This window comes from Podarcis gaigeae, assembly GCF_964106915.1.
Source record: "Podarcis gaigeae genome assembly, chromosome: 11".
In the NCBI taxonomy this organism is placed as follows: domain Eukaryota; kingdom Metazoa; phylum Chordata; class Lepidosauria; order Squamata; family Lacertidae; genus Podarcis; species Podarcis gaigeae.
Window position 1 is genome coordinate 38,449,101 of NC_139687.1, and position 27,942 is coordinate 38,477,042.

Here is a 27,942-nt window from a genome sequence, read left to right on the forward strand (position 1 = left end):
TTTCTGATACAGCTGAGTACCCATTAACCAACCCGCAATGTATTCACAAGTAATTGTAATCCTATGCTTCAGATTAGTTAAATACTTCAGGTGACCAACAGATCACTTATACTGATGCAATAGTACTATACAATCACAAATGCATCTTCCAAGAACTATACAAAAATTAATCCTCACAAAGGTGTTCCTGGGTAGACAAAACCCAGGAACACCTTTGTGAGGTACTATGCCAGATGAGGCAGGATCCACTCTTCTTCTAACACAACTTTCACTCTGTTGTATTTTCTGGGTTTCGTTCTGCTAGGGGCATCTCCATCAGTAGAGTCACCCTAATCAACAATGGCAGCTCTTCTCTGGGTGACTCACCACACAGCATTGTGGCTTAATTAATAGTTCTGCAGAATGACAATGTAGTGACAATCTCTTTTGACAGATTCCCATACTGTACTCCACCCCAGTTGGCTCCTTTCAGTGTAGTAGGAAACTGGTTTTGGAAATCAGTGAGGTAGATAACTCCTTCAGTATTTCCCATAACAACACACGTATCATTACAGTTGTGGAAGAGCTAGTTTGAAGTCAAAGGACTCTTTCTCAAGATGCCGCATGAAATAGCACATACCAATTTATGAGTGGAAGGTTTTAGAATGTACTGATACCTATCATGAGAAGTGATGGACTCTCCTTCCTTTGATGTTTTTAAACAAAGGTTGTATGGCCATCTGATCAAGGTGAGATTCCTGCATTGTAGGGTTGAACTAGATGACCCTCAAGGTCCTTTCCAACTCTACAATTCTGGGTTCCTATAATTCACTAGTACAGTTTTGCAAAGGCTGGATTACAGGCCACTGTAAATTCTATATGCGTTTTCTAGTCTTTTAAAAATTAAATTAAATTAAGTTAAGTTAAATTAAATTACTATGAAGGAAGGGAAAAAGGTGATAATTCTGGTTCTTATATGAATGAACTTTAGATATTGCAAGAAATTAGCAGTATCAAGAAGCAAGTTATGAAGACTATTATAAATTGAATTGCATTTTAATGCAACATATATTGGTGTTTCTTACCTCCACCAGCATATTATAAATGCATAAATCCAAAGCGAAGCATGATTCCCAACTATTAATTATGACACATCAAATACACACAAACCCATCCTACCTTCGTGCAAAAGAAAAGTGGGCTGAGGCACTAGGAGAAAAATTTCTAGGGCTATCTTGAGGACTGCTCCCTGGTGAGAAACAGAAGAAAGTAAGAAAATTATTTAAAGTGTCATACAATCATAGTTAGACTCAGTGAAAATCCTCAGAAACCTATTTTGCTCTGATTATCATTTGTTTGTATAGCACTTAATGTGTATCGTGCTTTAAGTTGGTCAAATAGTGTAACCTTCAAGTTCTATTCCAGCCATATACATTGGCTCGCCCAGTGCTGCCTTGACTGCTTTTGTTATGGAGTGGCATGTAAAGTAAGTAAATAAAATATAATTATCTAAAATGTAAATAAAATGGAAGCTAGACTCTTAACTTCCATCTTGCTATCTATCTGTGGTTCTCTCAATATATATTTTTATGTGTTTATTATTTTATTCCTTGAATTTATATACCACCCTTCATCTAAATATTTAAATATAACATAAAAACGTAATATATAACATAAATATACAAAACGAGAACACAAAAGACATAAATTATATCATCTCAACCAAAATTAGTTCACCACAGATACAGAAATATTTCTGTTTGGGGGGCAGAATATTAAGACTGAAACTCTGCTTTTTTAAAAAAAGTATATAAAATATGTATATATCTGTTCTCAATATATCAGCATTTAAGGCCATTTGCAATAAACACTGATATCCACAGTTTAAAAATGTTATTTCTCAACATTTTTCTTGCCCCCCCTCCCCTTTTAAAAACCATTCTATGTGCCAACAAGCAAACCATGAAAATTAGATAGAAAGTTATTCCCAGGACTGGCAAGACCAAGGCATGGGGAGGTGATCTTGAATGATATGAAGATGTGTCTGCTCATTGTGAAGAGAACATTTCCTTTGGGGCCTTGTTACTTTCTCACATTAGACCACTCAACCTGCTGCTGAACACTGAGAAAGCTTGGCAGGCAGCTGTTGAGGGAAAGTTCACCACTATTCCAGCCTGCCTCTCAGCATGCATAATTAGAGCATGTGGTCTGTCTACAGGGGAAACGTAAAGGCGACACAAGCAAGAATGTTCTTTTTATGAGCAGTGGTGTCTGTCAAGAAATACATAATCATCTTTCTAGAGAAACACACAACCCACTAGGTTTCTGATAAGCACACAGTCCAATATATAGAAAGAAGATTACACTGTTCAAGGAAATAAAGCTGAGTTATTGCACGCAAGGTTTGTCTTTTTCTATTTGACAACATTATTTAGTTTTAAAGGTAGTAAATAATTATCCAGTATGTGTACTAAAGAGTGATGCACTGCAGATGCTTAAACAGTAATTAACCAGTGGTCATAATCAACACTAGAGTTCTACTGGAAAAGGTTAATTATTCAACTACTGTATAATTATTCTATTATAGTCATTCCTCAAGATTAATTTTGGTCATCAAAGAAAATCTCAGAGGTGTTCCGGGCTCCATTAACCAATTTGGTGTCGACACCCTATGGTCCACCCTGAAGGGCTCTAATGGCTGGTTACGCAATGAAGTGATGGGAGCAGCAAAGGTGGCCCTGCTCACTGCCCACATGGTTATGTGCTCCAACACACATTTGGTTTTCTTCATAGCAGGGCATTCACCACCGGTGTTCTACACTGTTTAGCCTGTTTCATAGCACATCTCTTCCCAATATACCAGGGGCAGAGAATGTGTTCCATATTCTCAGAGAGGACAGTCAGGAGTGATTGTACTTATGGCCCTTTGCATCATGCCATTTCACAGCAAGATGAGGGCCTCAGAAGGATCACCAGCTTTATCCACCAGAAAAAACCCCAGAATGGCCAGGAATCCATCAGAATCCATAAGTTTTGGGGGTTTGACCATCCTAACTGGGGATCCACCTCTGAAGGGAAAAGTTGGTAAATCAGCCCACACTTCACTAGAAAATCTTGTCTTGAACTCTTGGGGCAAATAGATCTTAAGCAGAAATCTTATGAGGAAGATGCTTGGAAGAACACACATCCCTACAGCTGAAGATTTGCTTTTGCTGAATATATTGATTTTCTTTTAAAACTTTATTGCCTTTGCCAGTCACTAAACTCAATATTTAGATGCAAAAGAGTTCACAGCATGTTGCACAGCTGACTCGTTTAAGCATTCAAATAACTCAAACAGACGGCAAGAAAACCCAGAGACAATAGGAATAGGAATCATACTGCTGCCACGATTTAAGGTGTGGCATTTCAGAAAAGCAACTGGAGTCTCATCTATGACCTTCATCGCTCACAGCATTTCTCTCAGTACTCATCCACCTATCTGCAAGTCAATACCTGAGAGGCTTTCAAATGACAACCAGTGCCAGTTAATTCTCTGCCCATATGTGCACTGCTTCCTTATTACTCAAATCCTACTGTTCTCAGGGATTTTGCTGGCTGTTTCAGCTTTCACATATTTCATTTGCTGTCGAGACTACTACTGACGTTTCTGGCCAGATAAAGTAAACCTGATTGGTAAGGTCAGGCGTTATATAATTAACACTACACTCTCCAGGGAGAGGCAAACACTGAGAGCGAGTAATCAGTATTTCAAAATACTGTATTTAATGGCAATATATTAGGAGCTGTGTTGCATACATGTTGCATTATGTGAATATATTCAGAATGAAGAGCTTCAGAAATCCTGAAGAACTCTGAGAGAGCAACTATTGCACTGACTACAGATTATTGCTGTGCTTTAGTGCCTGGAACAAGTGTTTTGATACACAGACGGTACTAAGGGAGATTAATAATAACTGATCTTTTAGATTATACACAGGATCAGTTAGAAACCTTGTTGTTACCACTTGACAACTCTCTTTAATGCCTATCCGCATTTATCATCATAGTCATAAAATATACTAGTAACTACTCAAATTTATTAGTTTGTAGTAATCTGGCAAATTTTATAATTCAGGCAACTATCCAGGAAGCTATTGTCTCTGTTTTGACACCCTAGAATGTAACTTTGCTGCAGATGGCAAAAAAATAATTTTCCAAGAAACTGCCAGATGATTTATGTGGGAAAAGGTTTCAGAATATGTTGCTGAGGACCTACAAGAGCTTGATTAAATGTAGATGATCCCAGAAGATAACAGAGCTCACTACAGGAAAGTTTCCTATCTCTTTTATCTGATTATCTATCAGAACATGCACTTTCTGAAAGGAAAATGTTAATTTTTCACTAAGTGGCCTTGTTGCACTAGCAGCAGGCTTGCTTTGAATAAAACTTTCAATTCAATGTCTCCAAACAAGCCCCTGGGAAAGAGTGTTTGGGAAAATTTAAACCTACAGAAATGTTGGTGGCTGTCAGTACAGTACTACAATTTATCTGTATTGCATATTTCAGTTGGTCTATAATATGTCTCCTAATGAAAAAAAGCATAAAATCAGGACTGGAAAATGACAGTTCCTAAACTGTAAATATATTTCTGGTATATAATTTTGTTGTATAGGCATTTTGATTTGGTAAACTTTAGTAAGATTTGCAGTGAAATAAATGTGTAACTTATCAAGTATTCATGTTTCAGAGAAGTTCTGTCATAGTACAATTGCTTTAAAATTACAACCATAATGTTATTTTCTTGTCTCTCCTTCTGTCCTCATGTTTTATGTTAATGCTTAAAGACTCCATTCTTTGCTTAAATGTATTTCTATATGACACTGCTGTCTCTCATTTCTTTCATTTGAATTGTGTGAACTGAGCATTTTATGTGCATGAAGTTTTCAACCCAGAGCTGGAAAAACAGTTCCATTTTAGGAACCAGTATCAATTAATTAGGCGCTAACTGTGAATGGAAATGAAAATATATTTGTGATCAGATATTATGCGTGCGATCAGCTATGTAGAATCTTTTTTCTATACAAATGCAAATTGAAAATCACTTAAAACCAAAGAGTTTTTTTGTGAAAATGTCAGATCCACAACCTGGTGATACCTTTATTCCCACCCCCACCTCCACATGCTGGTGTTTTTTCCTGTGAAACACTGTTAAGACTGAGGACCTAGCAGTGGCGTAGCGTGGGGGGTGCAGGGGGGGGCCGGTCGCACTGGGCGCAACATCTGGGGGTTAGGGTTAGGGGGCGCAAATCCACGGGTTAGGGGGTGCAAATTACTTTCCTTGCCCCGGGTGCTGACAACCCACGCTACGCCACTGGGACCTAGAGAAAGATTAGTTTACTCATCAACCTGTCTATGTACAGCAATAATCTGCAAATAATTTTCAGTGTCTCTGCTATTTGAAATGAGGTAGGCAAGGACCAGAGGGATGGCCTTCTCTGTTGCAGCACCTTTTTAATGAAATTTGTCTGGTCTTTGCACCAGGCAAATAGCTTTTTATTTCCTCTGGACTTTGATACCTAAGGAATTTTCTGGTGTTGCTGCTGCTAAAACTTACCATTAATGTGTTTAAACCAGCATTAAAAACTAAAATTTCAAACTTTCATTCTAGTCTTGGTTCTACAGTGATCATTGGAAGTACTAGGGTACCCCAATCCAGTCACCTTATATAATCACAGACTACAATATTTCTCTCTTAAGTCTATGGAAACAGTGGAATTTACCTGCATGAGCTGAAAGTGGCGAATGGGGCCGGGGCATAGCTGGGGACTGTCCATTGCATATCAAACTTTTTCGGTTACTTGTCCGGCAACTGTAGGAAGAGAAAAGAATACTTAAAGTACAAATGGTTCAAATATGTAGCATCCCAACCCTCTATTTAACTCAGAATTACTATCTTGTGATAAGCATTCTGAATTCAGGGGAGGGGAGAAACCCTAGAATTATACCACACACTGAATGTTAAATGAGTTATATCCCATATATCAGCAGGAGAAAATGCATTAAGGTTAATTATAACCACAATTTTAATGCAGATATTATCCCCAAAGAAATCCACCTGCCACTATGACATTACACTATTAACACTGACATTTTATCTGATACAGAACAACAGTCTTATTTATAATACATAAAAATGTCAGAAAAAAAGATGACCATTTAAAACCACCATTTGATACATGGATTTCCTAATTCCATCCAGGGCAATAATCTATCTATCTTATGATATACTAATTAAAAATCTAATTATTGAAGCAAATTTCACATCTGCGTCTTTTTGTAAATAGAGCAGGCACATCCTACAAAGATAAATGTGTTCTTTCACTCATACATTTTTCATCTCAAGCACTGCAAATCACTATTTTTCTCCATTACAGATAATTATGACATGAATGGCAAGCGCATACATCTACTAAAAAGCAGGACCTTTGCAGCTTTAAGTGAATTCATACTCTTGTAATTATAATCAAATACACCTAAGAATATCATCTTCCACCTTGAAACACACATGTAAATTATTTCCCCTAAGATAATGAAATTGTGAATGAGCAAAAATGTGTGCATCAAATATGTTAACATTTGGAATACAAATTATTCTGTTACATCTTCAGAATGAACATAGGAAACTGCCTTATACCAGGTCATACTATTTGTCAATCTAGCCTAGTACTCTGACTGATAGTGACTCTCTGGGGTATCAGGCACAGTTCTTTCCCATGATACGGAAGGGGGGGCATGTCTTCTTCACCTTCTTCTTCGCTACAATATATCCATTTATTTCCAAGTCCAATTGTCAATGTCAAAAGGGACTAAAATCTATAAAATTCATAGAAAATCAACGTGCCAATTTGCTCAATTTCTCTAGGACTCCATGACACCTCCCCTGTCCTCCATAATCCCTCAAGCAAGACCCTAATCCTGTCAAATCACTCTGCCAAGCCTTTCCTCCGGGCAATACCAGGTGGCAGACTATGCATACATGGACCATTGTCTTCTCATCACCGGTACTCAGAATGTGCTTATCTGCGCATATCTCCAGCTCTGCATATTCCCCCTCCCTCCTCCATATGATAATCCTGTGTAACCCAACCTCTTCTTAATGTATTCATGATGTAACTGGGATGTATTTTGCACTGTATTCTGGGACATGGATGGAAGTTTTAAAAGTTCATGTCACCCCTTTCTCGCTGTTCAATCTCACCTTGAACCTGTTGCGCAATAAACTTGGATCTTCTGCAGCTTGCTCCTGTCTCCGGCTGAGCTCATTTTCCTCCGCAGGGACCCGCGGACTTAGTCCGACGAGCTGGGTGGCAGAGCAGCCTCACACCCAGATTTTACCATAATACCCATCATCTGCTACCTGATTCTTTTTAACTGAAGATATTGGGAACTATACCTGGGACATTCTGAAGTGAAAGTATATGGTCTGTTTAAACTAAGGAAGGGTGAATGCATACATTTAATTCACACTGTAAGTCTTCAAAGACATACATGCACACACACAAGCAACAAAAATACAAATAGCTCACACTTCTATAGGCAAGGAAATAAAACACCGATCAAGTTCCTGCAGAAGGGTGGTATCCAGCTAAGTCATACTCAGAGTAAACCCATTGAAGTAAACAGACTTACAATAAATTCATCCTAAGTCGATTAATTTCAATGGACCTACGAAGAGCATGACTTAGTTGGATACCACTCAATCTGTTTTTGCAGTGGCATAGTTGTGGAGTCACAACCCCATGTAAGCGAAATCCATCCCTGAAGGCCAATAATATGATTTCAATGAGAGAAGCTATTTCCCAAATAACACAAATAAAAACCAAACCGAAGTAGGATTTTATCTGCTCCGAAAACAAGTGGTAAATAGGGCTCTGAACATGAGTGTTCTACAGCAGTGGTGTCAGAACTTCGAATGCCTTTCACAAGTTTCTAGTTCCTTAAAGAAACAGAAGTATTTGAGTACTCTTGTTAAGGAACCATAGTCTACTCAGTACTCCTAGGCAAACATATACCTTCACATATATTTCCTGTAAACTACTTTCACCACTTGGGGATCCAATTTTAAATGTTCAAACCACAGTTTTTTTGTTTTTGTTTTACAGTTCTGCTAAATGAAGACCATTTATCACATTATCGTTGTGCTTTAAAACCCTGCTATATTCAGAACAGCTTATATTTAAATGTCAGATGTCTATTAAAAAGAAAAGTATGGCATGTCTGTTTCTACATGTAAAAAGACATGCTCCCCTATTTATTTAATTGCCTATTAACTGTTAAAATCAACTTAGCCCTGGTGAGAAAGGTCACATTTGAAACTGAATATTGTTACTAAGAAACCACTAGCAATTCTTATGCCCTCCCCATTTCACACTGTTTCAAACCTGGGCTACAATCACTTTGATCACCATTTAGTGGCTATAGGGAAGGCTCAACTAGCTGGGGTTTTTTGCACATTGGATAAGAGGTCATCACAACTCAAACCACCAACAGATGGGCAGCAGCCTTCTGTCAAACTCCTCATATTACATGAATATACCAAGGGAGCAGATCAAACACATAAGGACCCATAAATCAATATTTACATACAATCACGTTGCAATGTGGTGCTACTAAGTGCAGCTTTCAAGATAAGGCAATCAGCAGCACAGATAATGGCTCTGTTAGGTATGCTACCATTAATGTTTCTTCTTCAGAGAGAGTCGTTTACTATGAATACATGGGTAAATTACTGGCAATAAAGGTTAATTGCTAAAAAGAGCTGGGTGAAAGGAATGTGCTGGCAGCAATTGCTTTTTATCACGCTTTTCACTTGAAATCTGACATCTGTTTTAATCATTTATAATAATTTCATTTTAACATCCTTAATTATTAATATTTACACTTGTAATGAAGATGGATATATGGGCTGTAAACTATTATGGCAGAACCTTTAACAGCATACACTGACTATTGTAATGTATCCCTTAATTTTGTTGTCATTGTAATGTGCTTGCTGGTTGAGCAGAAGATAAAGCTTTAAAAGAATATGGGTCTTTGTATTTGGAAAGCACAACAAATGAAGTGCTTTCTAAACCAATTTTAAATTCCAAATGTCATGTAGGAACACAATATAAAGTGATACAGGCAAGGATGAATGAATGGAGGATGGAGGCTGCATGCTTTTTTACTATTAAAAATGTACAGCTAAACATCATCTCACAGAGGTAGGCTACCTCTGGCAAGATATGGTATGTATCCACTTTGTTTACACTAGGTAAGTTTACATTATATTCAACATGATGTGAAAGGTGACTTCAGATTTATTTGCTTTGCTAAGCACAGATTCCAGAGTGCCAACTCTGTTTATAGCACAGCAGCCTAAGGTGCAGGTGATGATGATGATGATAATAATAATAATAATAATAATAATAATAATAATAATAATAATAATAATATTTATACCCCACCACTCTGGGTGGCTTCCAACACAATATTAAAATACAGTAATGCATCAAACATTAAAAGCTTCCCTAAACAGGGCTGCCTTCAGATGTCATCTAAAAGTCTGGTAGTTGTTGTTCTCTTTGACATTTGGTGGGAGGGCATTCCACAGGGCAGGTGCCACTACCGAGAAGGCCCTCTGCCTGGTTCCCTGCAACTTGGCTTCTCGCAGTGAGGGAACCGCCAGAAGGCCCTCGGCACTGGACCTCAGTGCCCTGGTAGAACGATGGGGGGTGGAGACACTCCTTCAGATCATCTGTTCAACATAGGCTATGAGAGCTACAAAGGACACAGCAATTTTTTTGGAACAAAGCCTCTATAAATTTATTTGCAAAAATTATGCCAACATGTTTGCACCTTTTAAAACTATTTTACTTCAGCATCCTTATTAACTTCAGACAAAAAGGCTTTTCATCTATAAAACAATCTTGAAGCCAATAGCAGTTAAAGCTATTACTAGTTATAACAGATTAGCTTAAGTACTACTAGTTAAAGCCGTTTGCTTAGATCAAACATAACTATGGTTACTTGTTATGAAAACACACCTTGGTGTACCTCAAAATCATGTGCTTCCCTTTGCCCTCTCCATATGCAAGGAGATTGAAACATTCTGGTTTCACTTTTTCATAAAGCACAATTTCCTCCTACACCAAAACTTTGCTTTAGTCTAACTAAAGCTAGATAAACATCGGAAGAGCAAACCACATTTTGATAGCCTGTTTTACAAACACAAACAATATATACAATTCTAAAGTTTAAATTGGAGAGAGGTAAAGACATACTTTGCCTGGGTAAAATTTGGTTTAGGACTGGCTCTGCTATTTGTCATCAAGCTCATGACTGTGAGAGAAGGGTTAAATCTTCCTTTTCCATGCCTTACACACATGCACAATGCAATAAAATTATATAGTAAGTCAGACTATCAGCACAGTAAATTGTTCCTGAGACCTGCCTTAGTCTGCATTGTATTTTTACTTTATTATCCATGTAATGCAAATATACACAAGATGAAAAAACACATAAATGTTAAAATTTAACTCCAATGGGGCATGAATGTTTAGTACCATATTCTTGTTACGCAAGCATTTACAAAGCATGGTTGGTTTCATAACTACGTTGCTACTTTCAGCAAACTTAATTTCACAGTACACAAATATTTTGCCTCGCCTCTGTCTATAAGGGCAAAAAGTGAGCTTTTTTTTTTTAACAGCTTAAATTTATGCCAGAGCTTTGTTTTTAGTTCCAGGGCTATATCCAAAAATGTGTGAAGAAACATGTATCTTTGTATCTGCAGGGTGCATTTCACATATTGAGGAGAAAAGCATTAATGGCTATTTTTGTGACGTAGTAAGTGGAAGTTTGTTTCAAAAGAAATAACTGACTGTGCTGATAATTGGAAACACTGGTTGAGAGTTGAAATGTGCATGTTAAACTGATTCAGCCCATGACGCTAACAGGGCAGAGCCCAGAGGGCAGGCCCATGTAGGGCTTGTCTTAGGCCTGGGACAATATTATTCTCCACGAGACGCAGCACCTCATCTGATCTAACGCTACATGCTAGTACAGTGGACGCTCAGGTTGTGAACGTGATCCGTGCGGGAGGTATATTCTCAACCTGCAGCGTTCGCAACCCGCAGCGCCGCATCTGCCTTGTGCAAAGTGTGATTTAGCGCTTCTGCCGAAACCAAGAAGTAACCCATTCCGGTACTGCCGGGTTTTGGCGCATCCGTAACCCAAAAAAAACGCAACCTGAAGCGTCTGTAAGCCGAGGTACGACTGTACGCAGTAACATAGATCCAGATTTTACTATTGAAGCCTTGCAATGCATATGGACAGGCATGGCCATTTCGCCCATTAAGTCCCCAGTTGGCTGGAAGGCCCAGGACATGTGCAAGTCCAGCAGGCCACTGACACACACACACACACACACCCCGCAGCCAGGTTAGCCTTCCAAGCCCCAGGACAAGTATACCCAGTTGCTCCCCACCCCAGTATGGGCCTGCTAGAGGGCATTTCTTCTTTTTCTGGTATCCCTTGGTGGGGGGGGGGGAGAGAGAGAGAGACATCCTTTCCATCACCCTTGAAAGTTCTTACTACGAGGATCCCCAAGTCCCTTCAGTCTGTTTATTTCCCAGTTGCTTCCCTATCTGTTCTCTGCTTGCCTGCCAAGCTAGACTGCCTCTCTGCCTTATAGCCTACATCCCTGGCTTTTAAAAAGCTTACTCACTTGTCTCACAAACGAGGGTAATATTCTGAACAGGATTATTTTAGAAGTGCCATGTGCTCATGAAACGTAGTTTGACCCTGGTGGTGCCTGCCATATTTTCAAGATGGCTGGGTTCTCTGTGCCTATATGCCACTTTGATTAGTTGCAATTAAAATAATAGTAATAGCCCAAGATTCCCAATCTGCAGTCTTAAACAAATCTTAAAATATTTATAAAGCACACATGAAAATATCAGAAATAAAGCAAAGAATGGTGCAAAATACTGCTAGCAGTAATATAGAAAAATATATTAAATTCTGTATTCACCAGCTATGTATGACACAAGCATTATCCCCAAGAGAATTTATAGCATGGCAGGGTTTTCACGTCGCTGGTTATCATTTAGTTAATATCTAGTTGGCTGAATCAACATTTATTGAAATGTAAAAACTTCATGAACTAAGAAGGTAGAACAGATGAAGGCAGGCAATGGCTATATTATTCTGTACAATAGTACCTCGGGTTACATACGCTTCAGGTTACATATGCTTCAGGTTAGACTCCGCTAACCCAGAAATAGTACCTCAGGTTAAGAACTTTGCTTCAGGATGAGAACAGAAATCGTGCTCCGGTGGCGCGGCAGCAGCTGGAGGCCCCATTATCTAAAGTGGTGCTTCAGGTTAAGAACAGTTTCAGGTTAAGAACGGACCTCCTGAACGAATTAAGTACTTAACCCGAGCTACCACTGTACACTGGAAAGTTTTGATGATCCAACTTATTATTACTTTATATATTTATTAACAAGAGTGCATACTGTTTTCACAGTGCAGCCATCCCACCCTTCCTGGTGACTTTTGGGGCTCCGTGGGGACTTTTTCTCAGCCTGATACTCTCACAGTGGACCCTTGGCAGCTGGGGGGTCTTCCTGGCAGGAAGGCTAGGGCTGCAAAATCCTGCACTGAACAGGCAGGTAGGACTGGATGGCCTCCCAAGGACCCTTCAAACTGTGCAAGGAAGGAAGAGGCGGCAGTTGCTCAAGGGCCTGTGACTTTGTGCCTGGTTGTGCTTTGCTGGTAGAGTGTTTTTCCTTCACTTTCTAAATCTCATTCATTGCATCAATGACCCAAGTTGCAGAACAGGTTCGAGTCAAGTTCAATCAGGGGTAGGCAACCTAAGACCCGGGGGCCAGGTGCAACCCAATCACCTTCTCAATCCGGCCCGCGGACAGTCCAGGAATCAGCCTGTTTTTACATGAGTAGAATGTGTCCTTTCATTTAAAATGAATCTCTGGGTTATTTGTGGGGCCTGCCTGGTGTTTTTACATGAGTAGAATGTGTGCTTTTATTTAAGATGCATCTCTGGGTTGTTTGTGGGGCATAGGAGTTCGTTCATTTCCCCCCCCCCCCCAGCCACATGGTTTGAGGGATGTGGACCGGCTCACAGCTGAAAAAGGTTGCTGACCCTGAGTTAAATGATGCTGAGAGCACTGTTTCAGTGGAATTCACTCCCACCATTACTCACTGCAGCCTGGCAATGCTAGTTGGCCTTTTGATCAAAGTGAAGCTGATCAGACCCATCCCTAAAAGATTTAAGGTGGATGTCCACATAACCCCTGGAACACATGCCTCAAAGCATGCAGTAAACAAGCAACTGACTGATAAAGAGAGAGTGGCGGCTGCCTTGGAAAACAACCACCTGTTGGAAATGGTGAATCAGAGTTAACATAGTTTACTTTGGGAGGTGGGAAAGATACCCAAATTGCTTGTTCCTGGCATCAATTGGACATATTTCCCTAGCAAGTTCTAATATTTATTCTTCTTTCTGTATCTTTTGTCTTGATTTCATGCTGGAGAAATCAAGCAAACCAAAACAATAATTCCATGCCGAATTGCAAGACTAGGACAAGTTATCCCAAAGAAGCATGATTTTAATTACAGCAGTCAGTTCCTTAGCAGTTTTCATCTCTAGGCTTTCAATATTTACTGTATGTTAATCCTTTATTTGCAAATACGGAGAAATCTGTCCCTAAAGTGGTATTAAGCCTTGCATACAGAGCTCCCCTTCTCCTCTGCAATTGTCAACACATGTCATGGAGCACATCATCTACAGCATCCACAATTATAGGTTTACATTTTGCTGTATAGTTTCCAAAGATCTTGTGATTCACAGCAGTCTCTAAGTTGCAATGCCGTGTCAGCTTTCAGGCAACAATACTGTAGCCTTATTTTATACAAGCTCATTTCATATTTCTCACAGGTACCTCACATAAGCCTATTTGGACATTTCTTCATAGTTTAGAACCCTCTACGAGTTTGAGGGCAAAAGTCTGAAGTGGGGAGCAACCTTTATCTGATTCCACGGAGTCTCCATGCCTGATTTAAAATCCTGGCTGTGCAGGGTTCTAAATTGTGCAGGGAACGGCCACACAAGAAGAGAGAACTCCCCACGCAGTACTTCATCGTGAAACTCATGAAGGGCTCTAAAGAGTGTACACTGTACAGGTGATGTGCTGGAGAGAGCAGAGCTTGACTGTGCACCCCCACTTCTCGCTTGTTTGCTCATCTTTAAATAGTCTTCAGCAAAGTAGGTTGGCATGTTTTGATTTTAGAAAATGGGTTTTAAAAAAGAAAACAAAAAATGCTGCAAAAAGACAAACTGATTAGAAGGAGAATTGAAGAGAGAGTTCCAAAGGCATTGCTGAGATTGCTCTATTAGCAGAGGAGAAAATGACATGCAGTACAAAAATTTGCATTCCACTATATATTCTTAAAATGGAACAAAACACAATTTGTCAGCAAATAACTAAACTTCTGTAACATGCTTTTAAAATCCCACAAGCTACTTTTCATTGTAGCCTCTATTAATGCATCTTATTGAAAGTTTACATTTACAATTTCATCAAAATGCTGCACTGGTCCATTAAATATAAATTACTAGCGTAATATTGATTAATTTTTACACTGACGAACACTGAGAGTTCTACCTCCCCAAAGTCACGCATCTTGTCACACTGACAGAATTAACCTTAATTATTTCACAGCAAAAAACCTAGCATCACAGCACATATGCAAATCTAAACAGTTAGGGAACTGCCCTTTGATTCAAATGTTACCTTTCAAGCTAGATAAGGCCCAAGTGAGGGACATATGAAAAATTAGTGCAGTCAAATTTTAATGATGTGGAAATAATCCTGAAACATCTTATGAGCACTTAAATGTGCCACCAAGTACCTGCTTTGCACATTAACACATTTCCACTTTTGGACAGGAAAGGGGGGATTTGATTGCAAAGCAGAGGTCTATGGAAGGGTTATCTGCATAAACAAGGAAACAAACTTTTTTAAAAGCTTTCCTCATATCCCATTGTCAGGGGTCCAGAAGGAGAGACACAGGAGGGGGAGCAAATGGAGAGTGAGGAGGAGGAGTACGAGGGAGGCGCAGGCAGTGACAGTGGCCAGAGTTATTCCACAAGCCTCTCTAGCGAATCGGAGGACTCACAGAAGGGAGCGCCGGTGGCCAGAGCGAAGGGGGCTCCAGGGGGGAAGCCCCAGGAGGAAGGGGCTAGCGGGGAGTCCCTGAGCAGCAGCTGGAAATCAGGACCAGCTTCTCCACCAGAGCGCAGTGAGGAGGGGGAGTCCCAGGAGTCGGGACCAGTGTCCTCACCACCAGAGGGAGGAGAGGAGTCAGGTTTGGCAACGCCCACATCAGGAAGCGGGGAAACGGTCAGAAGGAAAGTCACCGGCTGGGCGTGCGCGCCAAGTTCAAATGTACAGGAGCGCGGCACAGCGGGGAGCCCAGAAAGGGAGCCAGGTCCTAAAGCCCGCCGCAGGGAGGGGCAAGACTCAGGAGGCTCAGCGTCAGAGGAGTCCAGGAAGGAGGGAACCCCAGAGGGCAGAAAGACCCAGCGAAGGAAAGAGCAGCGTAGGAGGTGGAGCCGGGCTAGAATCTTAAACTGGTGTGGGTGGAGCAGTGAGTCAGAGGGGACTTAGCCGGTCTAGTGTCGAGACGTGGGTCTGCGCGCCCAGAGCTTGGAAATGGAAACTAAACTTTAATAAAGACTTTTGTATATAACAACCACTGGGCGTTGGTCCTCTGTGAGCTGGGACCTAGCGGCAGTCCTGACACCCATCATAAATTTAACCTATTTTTGTTTGTGACATTATTAGAAGGATCTCTAGAAGACTATGGCTTATGCTGCTCCTGTACAATTTTTTTTCTGTTGTCATTTTGTATTATGTCAACATGACATTTCAGCGAGAATGATACATTTCCTTGGATTTTTAAATATCCTGTTACATAATCTGGAGTATTGCTTGATATAGACTTCAGCTGAATATGTGACTAGTAAAATATATGGTGTTATATGATTAGCTGCTGTATAAGCCAATTTACTATGTGACAGGGTACACTTGACAGAATTAGGCAACCAGCCAATTTTGTACATTGATGCCTTTATGAATAGACAATTTTAAACAGTATTTCCACCAGACACATCCTTGAGTCGATATCATATTCTTATACTTTCTGTGGATCCATTAAGTGATATCCAGCTTCTGCTCTTAGGAGGTGGCCAAAACCGTCCAAAGCTAAAGTTATTTATTCTAAAATATTTATTAAGGCCATTTTAACAAAAGGAAGCTAAATGGTTAATAATTAATAGCCTAGGAACATTTATTATCACAAAGAGGGTTTTAACAATTCACTGTTTCTCAGCCCATTCAATTTATTTAGTATATTTCTAGGCTGTTCATTGGTAAACTTCTTTGGATGCTTCAGAAAATATCAACAGCATACAATAATACTATCATATTCAATACACTGCCTCTACTGATATTACCAATTATGGTCAAATCTTATCATTTTTATGGTGGGAACAGCTGGCTGTTAGCAGCAGGAGTATCCACAGACTTATCTATTAAGAAAGAATACTTTCATCTTGATATTAAAGAACCTTATTAGGCTGTTTTTATATCTTGATAGAAACCAGATTAGACACTTATAGCAGAACAAGAATATGTTGCTATAAGATTATATGATCTACTATGATTTCCAAGTTGGGCTACAGAGTGAGATTTAAGAATTTTATTGTCTGAGCATCTTGATGGTAGCAAACAATTTAGCTTGGGTGCATATTCTTTTATATCTCTGCTTTATAGTGAACTAACAGGAAAAGACAAAACATGAAAGGTTTATTATTTATAATTAATAAATGTATTTATTTATGGAATAAATAAATAGCTAACCTCATCCCTGAACATAAAGACTGGGTGGTAGCATAGGGAACAAGAGATCTTAAAGATAACATGGTCCTAAGTTGTTCATAGTTAATAAACAATAAGTAAGCATTAAACGTAGCCCAATAGTGTATAGGCAGAAAAGGCCAACTCTTTCAGCAATAGTGATATACTCTGACAAAAGGTCATCATGCAAAGGAACCAACTGTTGCATTTAGCACTAGCTGTAATTTCTGGAAAGAAACATCCCCAACACAGTGTGTGTTGTGTTGCAAGCAATCTGATGTTTATTACCAAGACATGAACCACTGTGGCCAAGTTATCCTTTTCCTGGAAAGTCCATAGGTGATATACCAACTAAAGCTAGCAGAAGATGCAGATACTTGGTCCTCCAGCAACAAAGCTGAATCTAGGAGCACTCACAAGCTGCAAGCCTGTTCTGTTAAGAGTAAGAGCAACCCAATCCAGAACATGTAACTGACCAGCTCCCAGATGTGAGAACTAACCATCCAAATAGTTTCTGACTCAGACGTTACAGAAAAAGAGAGCTGTGTGTCATCAGCGTGTCAATGACATCAAGCCAGAAATCACCTAATGATCTATCCCAGTGGCTTCATACAGCTATTAAATAGCACCGGGGATAATTGATAGCCCTGCAACATCCACAGCATGATTGCCAAGGGTCCAAAAGGCCGTTCCCCAGTGCTACAGGTTGGGGAAAACTTTCCGCAAAAACTTACTGTTTATTTTGAGGACCTGCCCTTGCAATTATATTCCAAGGCAATATATTTATATGTCACCCTATCATTCTCCTAAACAGACACAGTTTTGAAAGCTCAGTTACTTTTACATCTTGATACTGGTACAAGTCTTTTTCTTTGGATCTCTCAATTATTTCTATACCATGTAACCACCATACTTTGGCTTTACAATATGCCATTATTTTTAGGGTGTAATGTAGGCAAACACTTATGAGTCCTAAATAAACAAACCAGTGAAATCCAATCAACAAAAGCCAGTTCCTGGAAACTTGCCCATCACCAAGGAAAACATGGATTCAGCTTCCCTGTGACCCAATAAAAATATTATGTTTTATGCATAGGCTCTGTCTTATGTATTCTCTTTGTTCATAAATGTTTGCAATAAGTTATATATGAAAAGGCGTTGATGTCTTCCCCAATTACATTTATTTCATTTCCCCTCTTAAATCAAACATTTAAAATAGTATTATGTAAGAAGAAAAATCAAACTTTAATTAGAGCTACCAAGAACAGTCCGAAATGTGCTGCTCAGGAAAGAAACATATGTGACTGCAACTAAGATTACTTAATATAGACAAGCAACAAATGCTAATGAAGTGTAAAGCAGGGGTACAACAAGGATGTCACAATAACAAAAGATGTGATATATTAATGTTGGTTGAAACACACAAGGCACAAGTAAAGCCATCTCTTAACATTATGTCTAAAATAAATTGAATCTTCATTCAAACATTGTTTCCTTTTACTGAGAATTTATCAAGCTGAAATGTATCAGGTAACAATGAGTTAGGGTTCACACAGGTGACAGGATCTGAGTTCAACCATACCATTCTTATGAGAAAAATTATATCTGACCTGGTGCTGTGTGAAATCTCAACATTTAATTTTGGTTCAATTAAACTGCAAAAACCTTCTCATCCCCAACACTGTTTCAAGAATCTAACAATGGAAATAGAATGATACAGTTAAGGAATGATGCAATTAAGGATCCCTATAACGTCTTTGCTGTCAGAATTCACCACAGCTGATGCATTTTCAGGCTTCCACCCACACACTTTCATAACAGCCATATACTGCGTCTGCTTTGTTTTGTTCCTTTTAAAATGACAGCTTAAGTTATTAAGATATGAAACAATCTGACTGGTATCTGATTGGGTAGAGAGGATGGAGGGAATAGGACTGTAAAAACTTCCTTACATTAAAAACAAAGTTAAATGCAAATGCAAAACCAAATGTCCCATACTGCAGTTGTCCTGTGCCATATACTGTACAGTGGTACCTCAGGTTAAGAGCTTAATTTGTTCCGGAGGTCCGTTCTTAAACTGGAAACTGTTCTTAACCTGAGGTACCACTTTAGCTAATGGGGCCTCCCGCTGGTGCCGCTGCGCAATTTCTGGGTTAGCTGAAGCTTCTGTAACCTGAAGCGTCTGTAACCCGAGGTACCACTTTACACCAATCTATTTTAGGTATATACTGAGAAAATTCCTGCATGAAAGTAATTACTGTCCTAATTGAAAAAGTATCACAACACCTTATAAGTTCAAGGAGCTCCTTCTACATATTTAGAAGGCTCCTTGGCATAGACTGTGTTTACACAATTACCATTCTTCTCCTGACCGTTTTTAAACATTCACGGGCCATTGTGTTTTTCTGCTGTCTTGTGAACTATCAAATATAGCAATCCTTTTGTTTACTTTTCATGATCACTTATCATGAAGAAAAGAGATGAGTTAAGGTTCCTTGTTCTAGCTAGGGATTCTTTCCAGACACTCTACTCACTTCAAGCTTTGAGTCATACTTTGTGTACACAAGCCACAGGATAACTGAGTTCAGAGACTGTTAACCTAGAGAAATTTGGTAAACAGCAGCTTTCATGATGTATCTTTCACAACTTCTGCCATACAGAATGACAAATTCATTCAAATATTTTATTTTAATATATATTTTGGTCAGCATTTTTACAATCAAGAATTTTCCACTTAAACACACTATTAATTTTATCTAACACACTGTTTAGCAACTGTTAGACATAGTGTTTACTCTAATTTAACAACATCCGTGAAGGAAAATATGACAGTAAACCATGTTCAAGGAGTAGTTCAAAGCACAACACAAGGTCAACAACCCAGTTCATGGCATCAACTGATGTCTTCTGTGTCTTGTGATAACTTCTTGTGGAACTTTTTTTGTTTCAGCATTGCATGTCACTCACTGCTCTCGTTACTCCCCCTGTTATGTATTAAACCTTAGAAGTATATGAACTGCCACACAGCTTGCCATGACAATGCATAACCTAGCCAAAACATCCAATCACACAAAATTGTGTGAAAACTGTCTGGGTTTTCTTGCAGAATGATATCCTGACACTTTTTTTCTTGGAAAAGGAGCAATATTAGCAAGAGATCAAAGGGTTGTGTTTTTCTTTTCATTTCATTATAGTAACAGTGAAAAGAGGGTATGTTGAAAACTCTCTGGAGCGTGGGGATGGCACAGAGGGAAAGGGTGAGGGGGAAGTCCCATTGTGCTATTTTGTTGTATATTGCCCACAGATAGAAAATGGCAGTTAAGTTGGTTCTAAATGAACCTTTTCCTGTTACTAAAAGACTCTGATGTTCATATTATACCAACCTTTTAAAAACAAAACAAAAAAACACATGAATGTTCATATAACATCTTGGTTTTTTAATTCAAGCCAGTATGTAATGTTGCAACTTTTTTCTAGCAGACCTTAAACTACTTTCCTTTAAAGAAGACTTCAAATTCATAATGGTGGGGTCCTAGCTCTTTAATAGTTGCTTAACACAAATTTAATGGTAAGGGCATTTGTCACTTAACATAAGAAGTTTCACAGCTTGAATATCTGCTTGCCACCAACTATAGCAACAGAAATCTCTGGAGAGAGTAAAGAACAAAAAAACTTCTACCACACAGGCCTCACCCAGTTTTCTAGTTTACTGAAGCTACCTGATTTAGTACAGATGACTAGTACTCTTAAGCCCTCTGCTGAATGTACAAATAGGAAATAGAAGATGGTATAAATGGAAAAATTCAGTTCAGCTCTGAAACTACCTCACAGATTATATGACAAGACAATTACATCATGCTATGCTCATGTTAACATGAGGAAGTAGCAGGGAAAAAGCAGTGAGTAATCATGCCTGAAGTCAGAAGAAACTTTTGTAAAAACTCTCCTGCTTTCTACATGTCCCTTCTTGTGCCCTCAGCAAAGGAAGGCATAGCCTATTCATTAATAATCTTTGGGTGGCACAGCATCAGTCATGTGCTTTGGCATAAGCCTTCTAAGTGAAAACCAGACAGCCACAAAACTTGCTTAACTACTTTTCCTTCTCTTTCAAGCAGCATGTGCTTATGGCATCAAAATTATATACGAGAAATTAGGTTGCCAATGTTGTTTTATTTAAGTTGAAAAATAAAAAGCTGTAGAATCAGAGACATGGTCACAAAGGTTTCTTTAAAAAGTTGAAACACCATATTTAGATAGATGAGAAAGAAACAAAACTCTGTGATGCTCATTTGCTTTCCATTGGACAACATACGGAACTCCTAGTCAACATTAAAAATAATCATTATCTATAAAGTTGGACTTTACTCCAAACGAAACGGGTGTTTCTGAAGTAGGTAGATTCCTTTTGATACGAAGTTTCTAATGTGCTAAAAATACTCGGTAGAAAACATTTCTCTAGGAGACAGCCTTATCCTAGATGAAACACCCTTTACTCACTGTTACGCAGTTTAAATGCAGGCTTCTTCATTGCAAAACAGATATTGGGAGGAATAAGGCATTAGGAAACAAAGTAAAAGGAAGAGGCATGACTCCAGCTCATAAGGTTATGAGTCACCAAACTGACTTTACTACAAAAACATTTAAATATAGCCGTCATTGTTTGGAGAGAAGAGTTAAGACCTATTGCACACCAAGCACGGGGGAGGCAGGCAAGTGTGAGCAAGAACCAAACAAAGGCAGCATATGGGCGAAAAACGAGGCCACAGCTTTATTGGTTACCAACACTGTGGGGTTTGGGCATGGCATGAGGCAAGGATCCATTCTTCCAGGCAGTCTACAAGCTGGCCCAATGTCTCATCCAGCTGCCTCCTTGGGCAACCTGAGGAGATGCCAGCAGGTGGTTTTCCACCACATAGTGGATCAATTTCAACCATAGATAAAGTTGCTTCCCAGCCCTATCAACCAACAGCTGTTTGATACCCCCCCCCAATGTATTTCACTGAGAGTAGGTGGGTCAGTTGGTGGTGGCTTCAGAAGCTTCAGGGCTGCTGCAGCCCCAGGTTTTATAGCCCAGGTGCACATAAAGGCCAGCACAGGCTTCACCCTGGTCCACACCCAGATCCCAGATCTGGCTTCAGGGCTCACCAGTCTGGCTATGGATTAGAATCAGGTCTATGCCCTTGTTTGCTTCTTCAGTACTGCTTTGCTTCTATTTCCAGCTCAGTAACAGTAGAAGACAAGCCACCCCCAGGTATGCGCTGTATACATAGTTTATTGCACACTAAGAACTGCAGAGTCATAATTTCGACCTCAGCTTGTGACATGTTTGCCAAATATGGTGGCCACCACTATTTTAAGAATGGGAAGTAATAAAAAATTGATCTGTGTTTTACACTCAACATACTTTTTGACATGCTCATGGAAACTCATGCTCATTCAAACAACTGCTTTAGTATTACTGTACAGCCTAGTACTACTTTGCATAAATACTTTATTTTTAATTCAGACTTCTTAGTGTTTAAAATCCATTTAGCTTACTTGCTAAAAAGTATGATTGACTCTTGGTGATCAGGTGGCCATTCCACCAGTACTAATAAGAATTAAGTTGTGTTATGTGATCTCCAAGGATGTGCTCTATTGGGAGCTGGTTTCAGGCACTGGGCCATTAGCAGACCAACTCTGTGTCACAAAGATGTCTGCAAATGTGACACGAAGGCTGACAACATTAACCCCGCCATGTAGGAATCCCTTGCAGAAAACTGCAGTGCCTGAAAACAAGTTCTGTATCCAGAGCAGTGACCAAAGGAGGAATGGCCACAGGAAAGAACACAGAAAGAAGAAATGCCATGGTACACCTGCATCAGGACAACCGGACACCTTCATTTGCCCCAAGTGCAACAAAACATGTCTCTCCTGTATTGGTGGAGGCCCTGTAACTTTCCAAAAGTTTGATTTCACCCCCAAAGGTGTACTCTTTCAGTGTCTCTCAAGACAAACGGATGCCAACCAACCATAGATTCTCATTTCACATTTAATTCAAGCCTATGTGTGTTTACTTAGGTGTAAGCCTATGAATGGCCACTGAGGAGTATCAGTGGAACTTGTTTTAAGGTACTTGTACTGCACTCTTAGGTAAAATTAACCAGTAAAGTGATTTTGTAGTACAGTAATCAATGTACATTGCAACATTTTAAACTGAGCAATTTAGACACATGAACTAGTGAAAAGAGGAGTCATTTCTTTTAATTACAGAGGGTTAAATCCAACATTGCCTTCCATTCACACAATTTATTATCCTCTCCTCCCCCTACAATCCCCTTCCCAGCGTTCCAGTAAATGTTTTTTTTTGGGGGGGGGGATGCTGCAGTGGAGAAGTGAGGAAGGCCAAGTCCTTTTGAAATAACAAGACATCTGTTTCCAACTGTGTGCAAACACAATTAGATACAACCTAGAATAATTAATTCAGAACTGTGTTGAAATGAATATGGATTATAAAATTTTAGGAATAATATGCATTGGGAAAAAAATTGTGTAGGGACAATTAAGGGAGAAAATGAACTATGGCATTTTTACTGACACCAGACCTGATGAAATAACACCTTCAGACAATAACAGCTAGTACGGATAAACTGCAGTACAGTTTGCTTTTTTGAACCTTCTCCAATGGGCAAATCAATATGGAAGTAATCTTAGTGTCCCAGACTTCTGAAACTTGTTTCTATCTATTGGGACTAGTGCCCATCTTCAAACTGCTACTATTCTACATCTGCTGTTTCTCTGCTGGATCATTTTCAACAGAATCACAAGTCTCTTTTCCCCTGATGATTAAGATTTCACCACAAGCTGTTTTGCCCTTCCGTTTTATTCAGGTTTGAAACAAAGTGTTCTACCACAGCAGGTCTAAGTAATCATAAAGGATGTGAATGTTAATTACACTCAATGGTTCTGAAAAATAGTATCAATGAATACCAGCATCTGGAGCAGCTTGTAATTACTTAATCTGAAAATGTGAAGCTTGTGGTTTCTAAGAAAATGAATAATATTAGGAACTGGTGTACAGGAATAAACTTATTCCTTATTAAATCTTGATTTCCATTTCCATTTCAATATATCCAAATTTGTTTAAAACAAATGTCCTGCTAATACAAATAATAGACTGACTTAAAGTGCAAACTGTTGTATGAAAGCAGAGGCCACACCTAAGAATTATTCTAGATGTGAGATTAAATCCACTTGATGAACACAGGCAAGTCAAGACTAGATTAACCATTGGTCTGATTGTACATGGAATAGCCTGGCATCTATTGTATTTTTTTTTAAAGCCAGCAAGTTAGGATATGCAATATACAAAAACAAAAAAGCTACAAATAAAGCAACACCTTAAAGATTCATGAGGAACGAAAATAACAATAAAGATAGAAACAGAGTCTTTAACAATCACTCTAAAATCTTATATAAAACCTACAATCCCAAAAGGAACTCTTTGGCAAATAAAAATGGGTTACTTCATATATACTGAACAACCAAATTTGTCCTCAATGATATACCAATGTTGTTAATAAACTCAGCTCTCATATAATCACAGAAAAAAACGATGTTCTGCTTTTCAGACCAACTGCCAAACGCAACAACCCAACACAATTATATGGTGATGTCACAAAATAAACAAAAAGTAAATTATTTAAAGTTCTTAAAAGTTATACAAATCTGTGCAATTCCCCCCTCAACCCCTCCCCCACCAAATTCACCACTTGAGAAATAATGTCCCCATTCACACTTAACATTAAGTCAAACCATGGCTTAGCATAACTGAGCAGATGTGACTGCCTTCAGTCTCAGTTCCTGCAGCTGCCATGCTACCTGGGGCTGAGCCATGGATTGCCTATATGTTACAGCTCAACCAAGGTTTACATTTTTGTCTTTCTGAGCCGTAAGCTGTGGTACTTTTCTAGTAAAAGAGGTACCAGAACTCACCAGGAATACCTCCCTTGCTCTCATATAATAGCAGTGGCACCCACCTGAGAGGTGCCAAAACTGAGTTCCAGTGAGTTCTGGCTGAAAAAAAGCTCTGGCCAAAATAAAGTCTGATTAAAGCTTGTGCTTTATCTGCAGCAAGACAAACTACAAGCCAAGGTTCAAATGTATTGCTAAGCCAAACCATGGCCTAGCCCCCAATAGCACATCAGCAGTCAGACTTGGGGAGAACCACTGCAGCTAAGATCTTTACATCAGGAACTCACACATTTGCATAAAACCATAGTCTGGCTTTGCAATATATGCAAAATGGATCAATGCACTACCATACCAAGGACAAAACTAACAAGCAAACAGAAAGCTTTTCATTGCTTGTTTGTTTATTAGTGGCATTTTAAATGAAAAGTAATTCAAAGCAACTTACAAAAAACAGCACATGCATTTAAACAAGCATAAAACTAAAACACTGAAGGAGGCCATTTCATATCAACAGTTTGCATAGCACACTTTAGAGATAGAAGGGAAAGAAAAGCATCCCAGTTTACTGATTCATCCATTGTACAGTCACGTGCGGTCTTGTCACAAAGACTGCATTTGGTGTTCTTTTTATAGTCTCAAGCTCCAGTTCTGTATCTGGAAGAAGCATCACTCATGCCAAGCATCCATGACTCCATAGCAGTCTCCAATGTGGTGCCTCAAGGGCCTGGAAGAGGTAACTGTACCATTCGGGGACCGGAGGGGGAGAAAAGCTTAGGTCCTATCAAGCTTTCTGAGGTCTGGGGTTCTGAATCTTCAAAGGGAAACAGCCCACTGGGTAGTGGAGGATCAGGACGTAGAAAAACAGTGCAACTACCTGACATTCAGAAGACATCTTAAGGCAGCCCTGTTCCGGGAAGTTTTTAATGTGTGACATTTTAGTGCATTTTTGGTCTCTGTGGAAGCCACCCAGAGTGGCTGGGGAAACCCAGCCAGATGGGCGGGGTACTTTGCTAAGGATAGTTCTTTCCCCTTAATAATAATAATAATTTATTATTATTAAGGGGAAAGAACTATCCTTAGCAAAGTAGGATATAGGTGTGCATATGCCCAATGATTATTTTCACTGGCTGAGCCAATGGTGGATTATATAGAACCAATACAAAAATTAAATACTAAAGTTAGACTGGAACACAAAAGAAAACAATCTGTTGCTTATATGAGGCATGTGACATTAAAACACTGGATTAATAGCATATACGGTTGCCATTTAACACTTCCAACTTTGTGTTTCCAAGCCAACCTGCTATCTGCCATAATGAAGCAGCCCTACTTGGGAAAGGCACACCCTTTTGGTCTCTAAGCACACTAATCAATTATGGGCTCCCGTGCAGTGAAGTTGTGGGTGGATGAGCAGGTAGCAAATAATGATACAGGGCCGTGTGGATTAAAATTACTGATTACAGAAGTATAGGTTTAACATAGGCATTAGGCATGGATCCATTACTCAACCAGTCCACTTGCTGGCTGATATGCTGTCAGCCAACAGGTGGGGATTGGTTCACGGTGTGGCCTACTTCTAGTAGACCTGATTTGACCATTGGCAGGGGATACTATGGCCCGTAAACCCCTGAGCTGGGCTTCAGGACGAAAAGCACCACCTCCACAATCCCTTCCCTATCTCTCCCAACTAAGGATCCAGCCAAATGTCTCTCCCACCATCAAAGGTTGTGACGATTCCTATGAGGTAGGCTAAAGCCACAAGCCAAAGCAAATTTGCTTGTGAGCAAAATTTCTCCCCAGCCCTGAAACCAGCAGTCCATAGCAAAGTCATTGGTCAGCAAACCCATTCCTGCAAAGAAGAGGTAAATTAAACAGGGGGTGGGAGGCTGAAAAAAAGCCCAGTGCAACTGGTTAGGCAAGCAAACAAGGCATGCCTTCTATAGGCCAGGAGCAGACCAAGTGGAGCAAAGTCTTCCGTCTGGTCTGCTCCATGGCTCAGCACCCTCAGGACACCCGATTGGCTCCCTGAAGTCCCATTATGACCCCATTTTCCCACGATGAGCCTGAGACACTGGCTACTCCCCTCCCCATGTCAGGCCACAAATGGCACTCCTCAAGTAAATCAGGAAAGAGGATATTCTTTTCTTACCCAGTGCACTAGCAAAATATTTTGTAATCTGACATGACAATCAGAATGAATGTTTCTATAGGTTTAAGCCTTGGATTTAGCCAAGCTTATTAGTTATGCACATCAAGGGGCCTATGTAAAACACAGGGCTGGATTCAAACCTGCTCTTGTGCAAATGAAAAGGCTCCCTGCTGGAGGAAAGGGCAATGAAGCTATTTCCATGGATTTCTCTATCCCTATGCAACTCACAAAGGGACGCGGGTGGCACTGTGGGTTAAACCACAGAGCCCAGGACTTGCCGATCAGAAGGTCGGCAGTTTGAATCCCCACGACAGGGTAAGCTCCCGTTGCTCAGTCCCTGCTCCTGCCAACCTAGCAGTTCGAAGTTCAAAGTGCAAGTAGATAAATAGATACCGCTCCTGCGGGAAGGTAAACGGCGTTTCCATGTGCTGCTCTGTTTCGCCAGAAGCAGCTTAGTCATGCTGGCCACATGACCCGGAAGCTGTATGTATCCCTCGGCCAATAAAGCAAGATGAACGCCGCAGCCCCAGAGTTGGTCACGAATGGACTTAATGGTCAGGGGTCCCTTTACCTTTACCTTTATGCAACTCACAACTGCCTTTGTGGTTCCAAAGGGTCCCCTCCCCCAAGCAGCCATAAGACATTATCCAGCCCCAAAACATTTTAGTTTAGAAAAAAACACACACAAGAAATGGATGGGACAGGAAAATTATGCATGGTATGAAGAAAGTGAATTAAGTTTTCCACCCTCTCATATACACTAGAACCTGGGGTAATCCAAAACTGAACAGTGCGAGATTCAGGACAGATAAAAAGAAGTATAACTTTGTCTAGCTAATAGTTAAGCTACAAAATTTTCTACCACAAGATGTACTGATAGCCACCAATTTGGA

General features: G+C 39.8%; 1 protein-coding gene across 22 annotated transcripts in view; it reads right to left on the reverse strand.

The window, feature by feature from the left end:
• Positions 1-27,942, reverse strand: part of MAST4 (microtubule associated serine/threonine kinase family member 4) — a 210,853-nt gene that overhangs the window by 61,203 nt on the left and 121,708 nt on the right. For 21 of the 22 annotated variants that reach the window (XM_083703393.1, XM_083703394.1, XM_083703391.1 and 18 more), the window contains 2 exons: positions 5,743-5,831; positions 1,159-1,228 (listed from right to left, as the gene is read on the reverse strand). In XM_083703393.1, the coding sequence (XP_083559519.1) occupies positions 1,159-1,228; positions 5,743-5,831 (159 nt within the window). Of the gene's footprint in view, positions 1-1,158; positions 1,229-5,742; positions 5,832-21,444; positions 21,464-27,942 lie in introns of those variants that run through there. The other variant, XM_083703387.1, reaches the window with a different exon arrangement.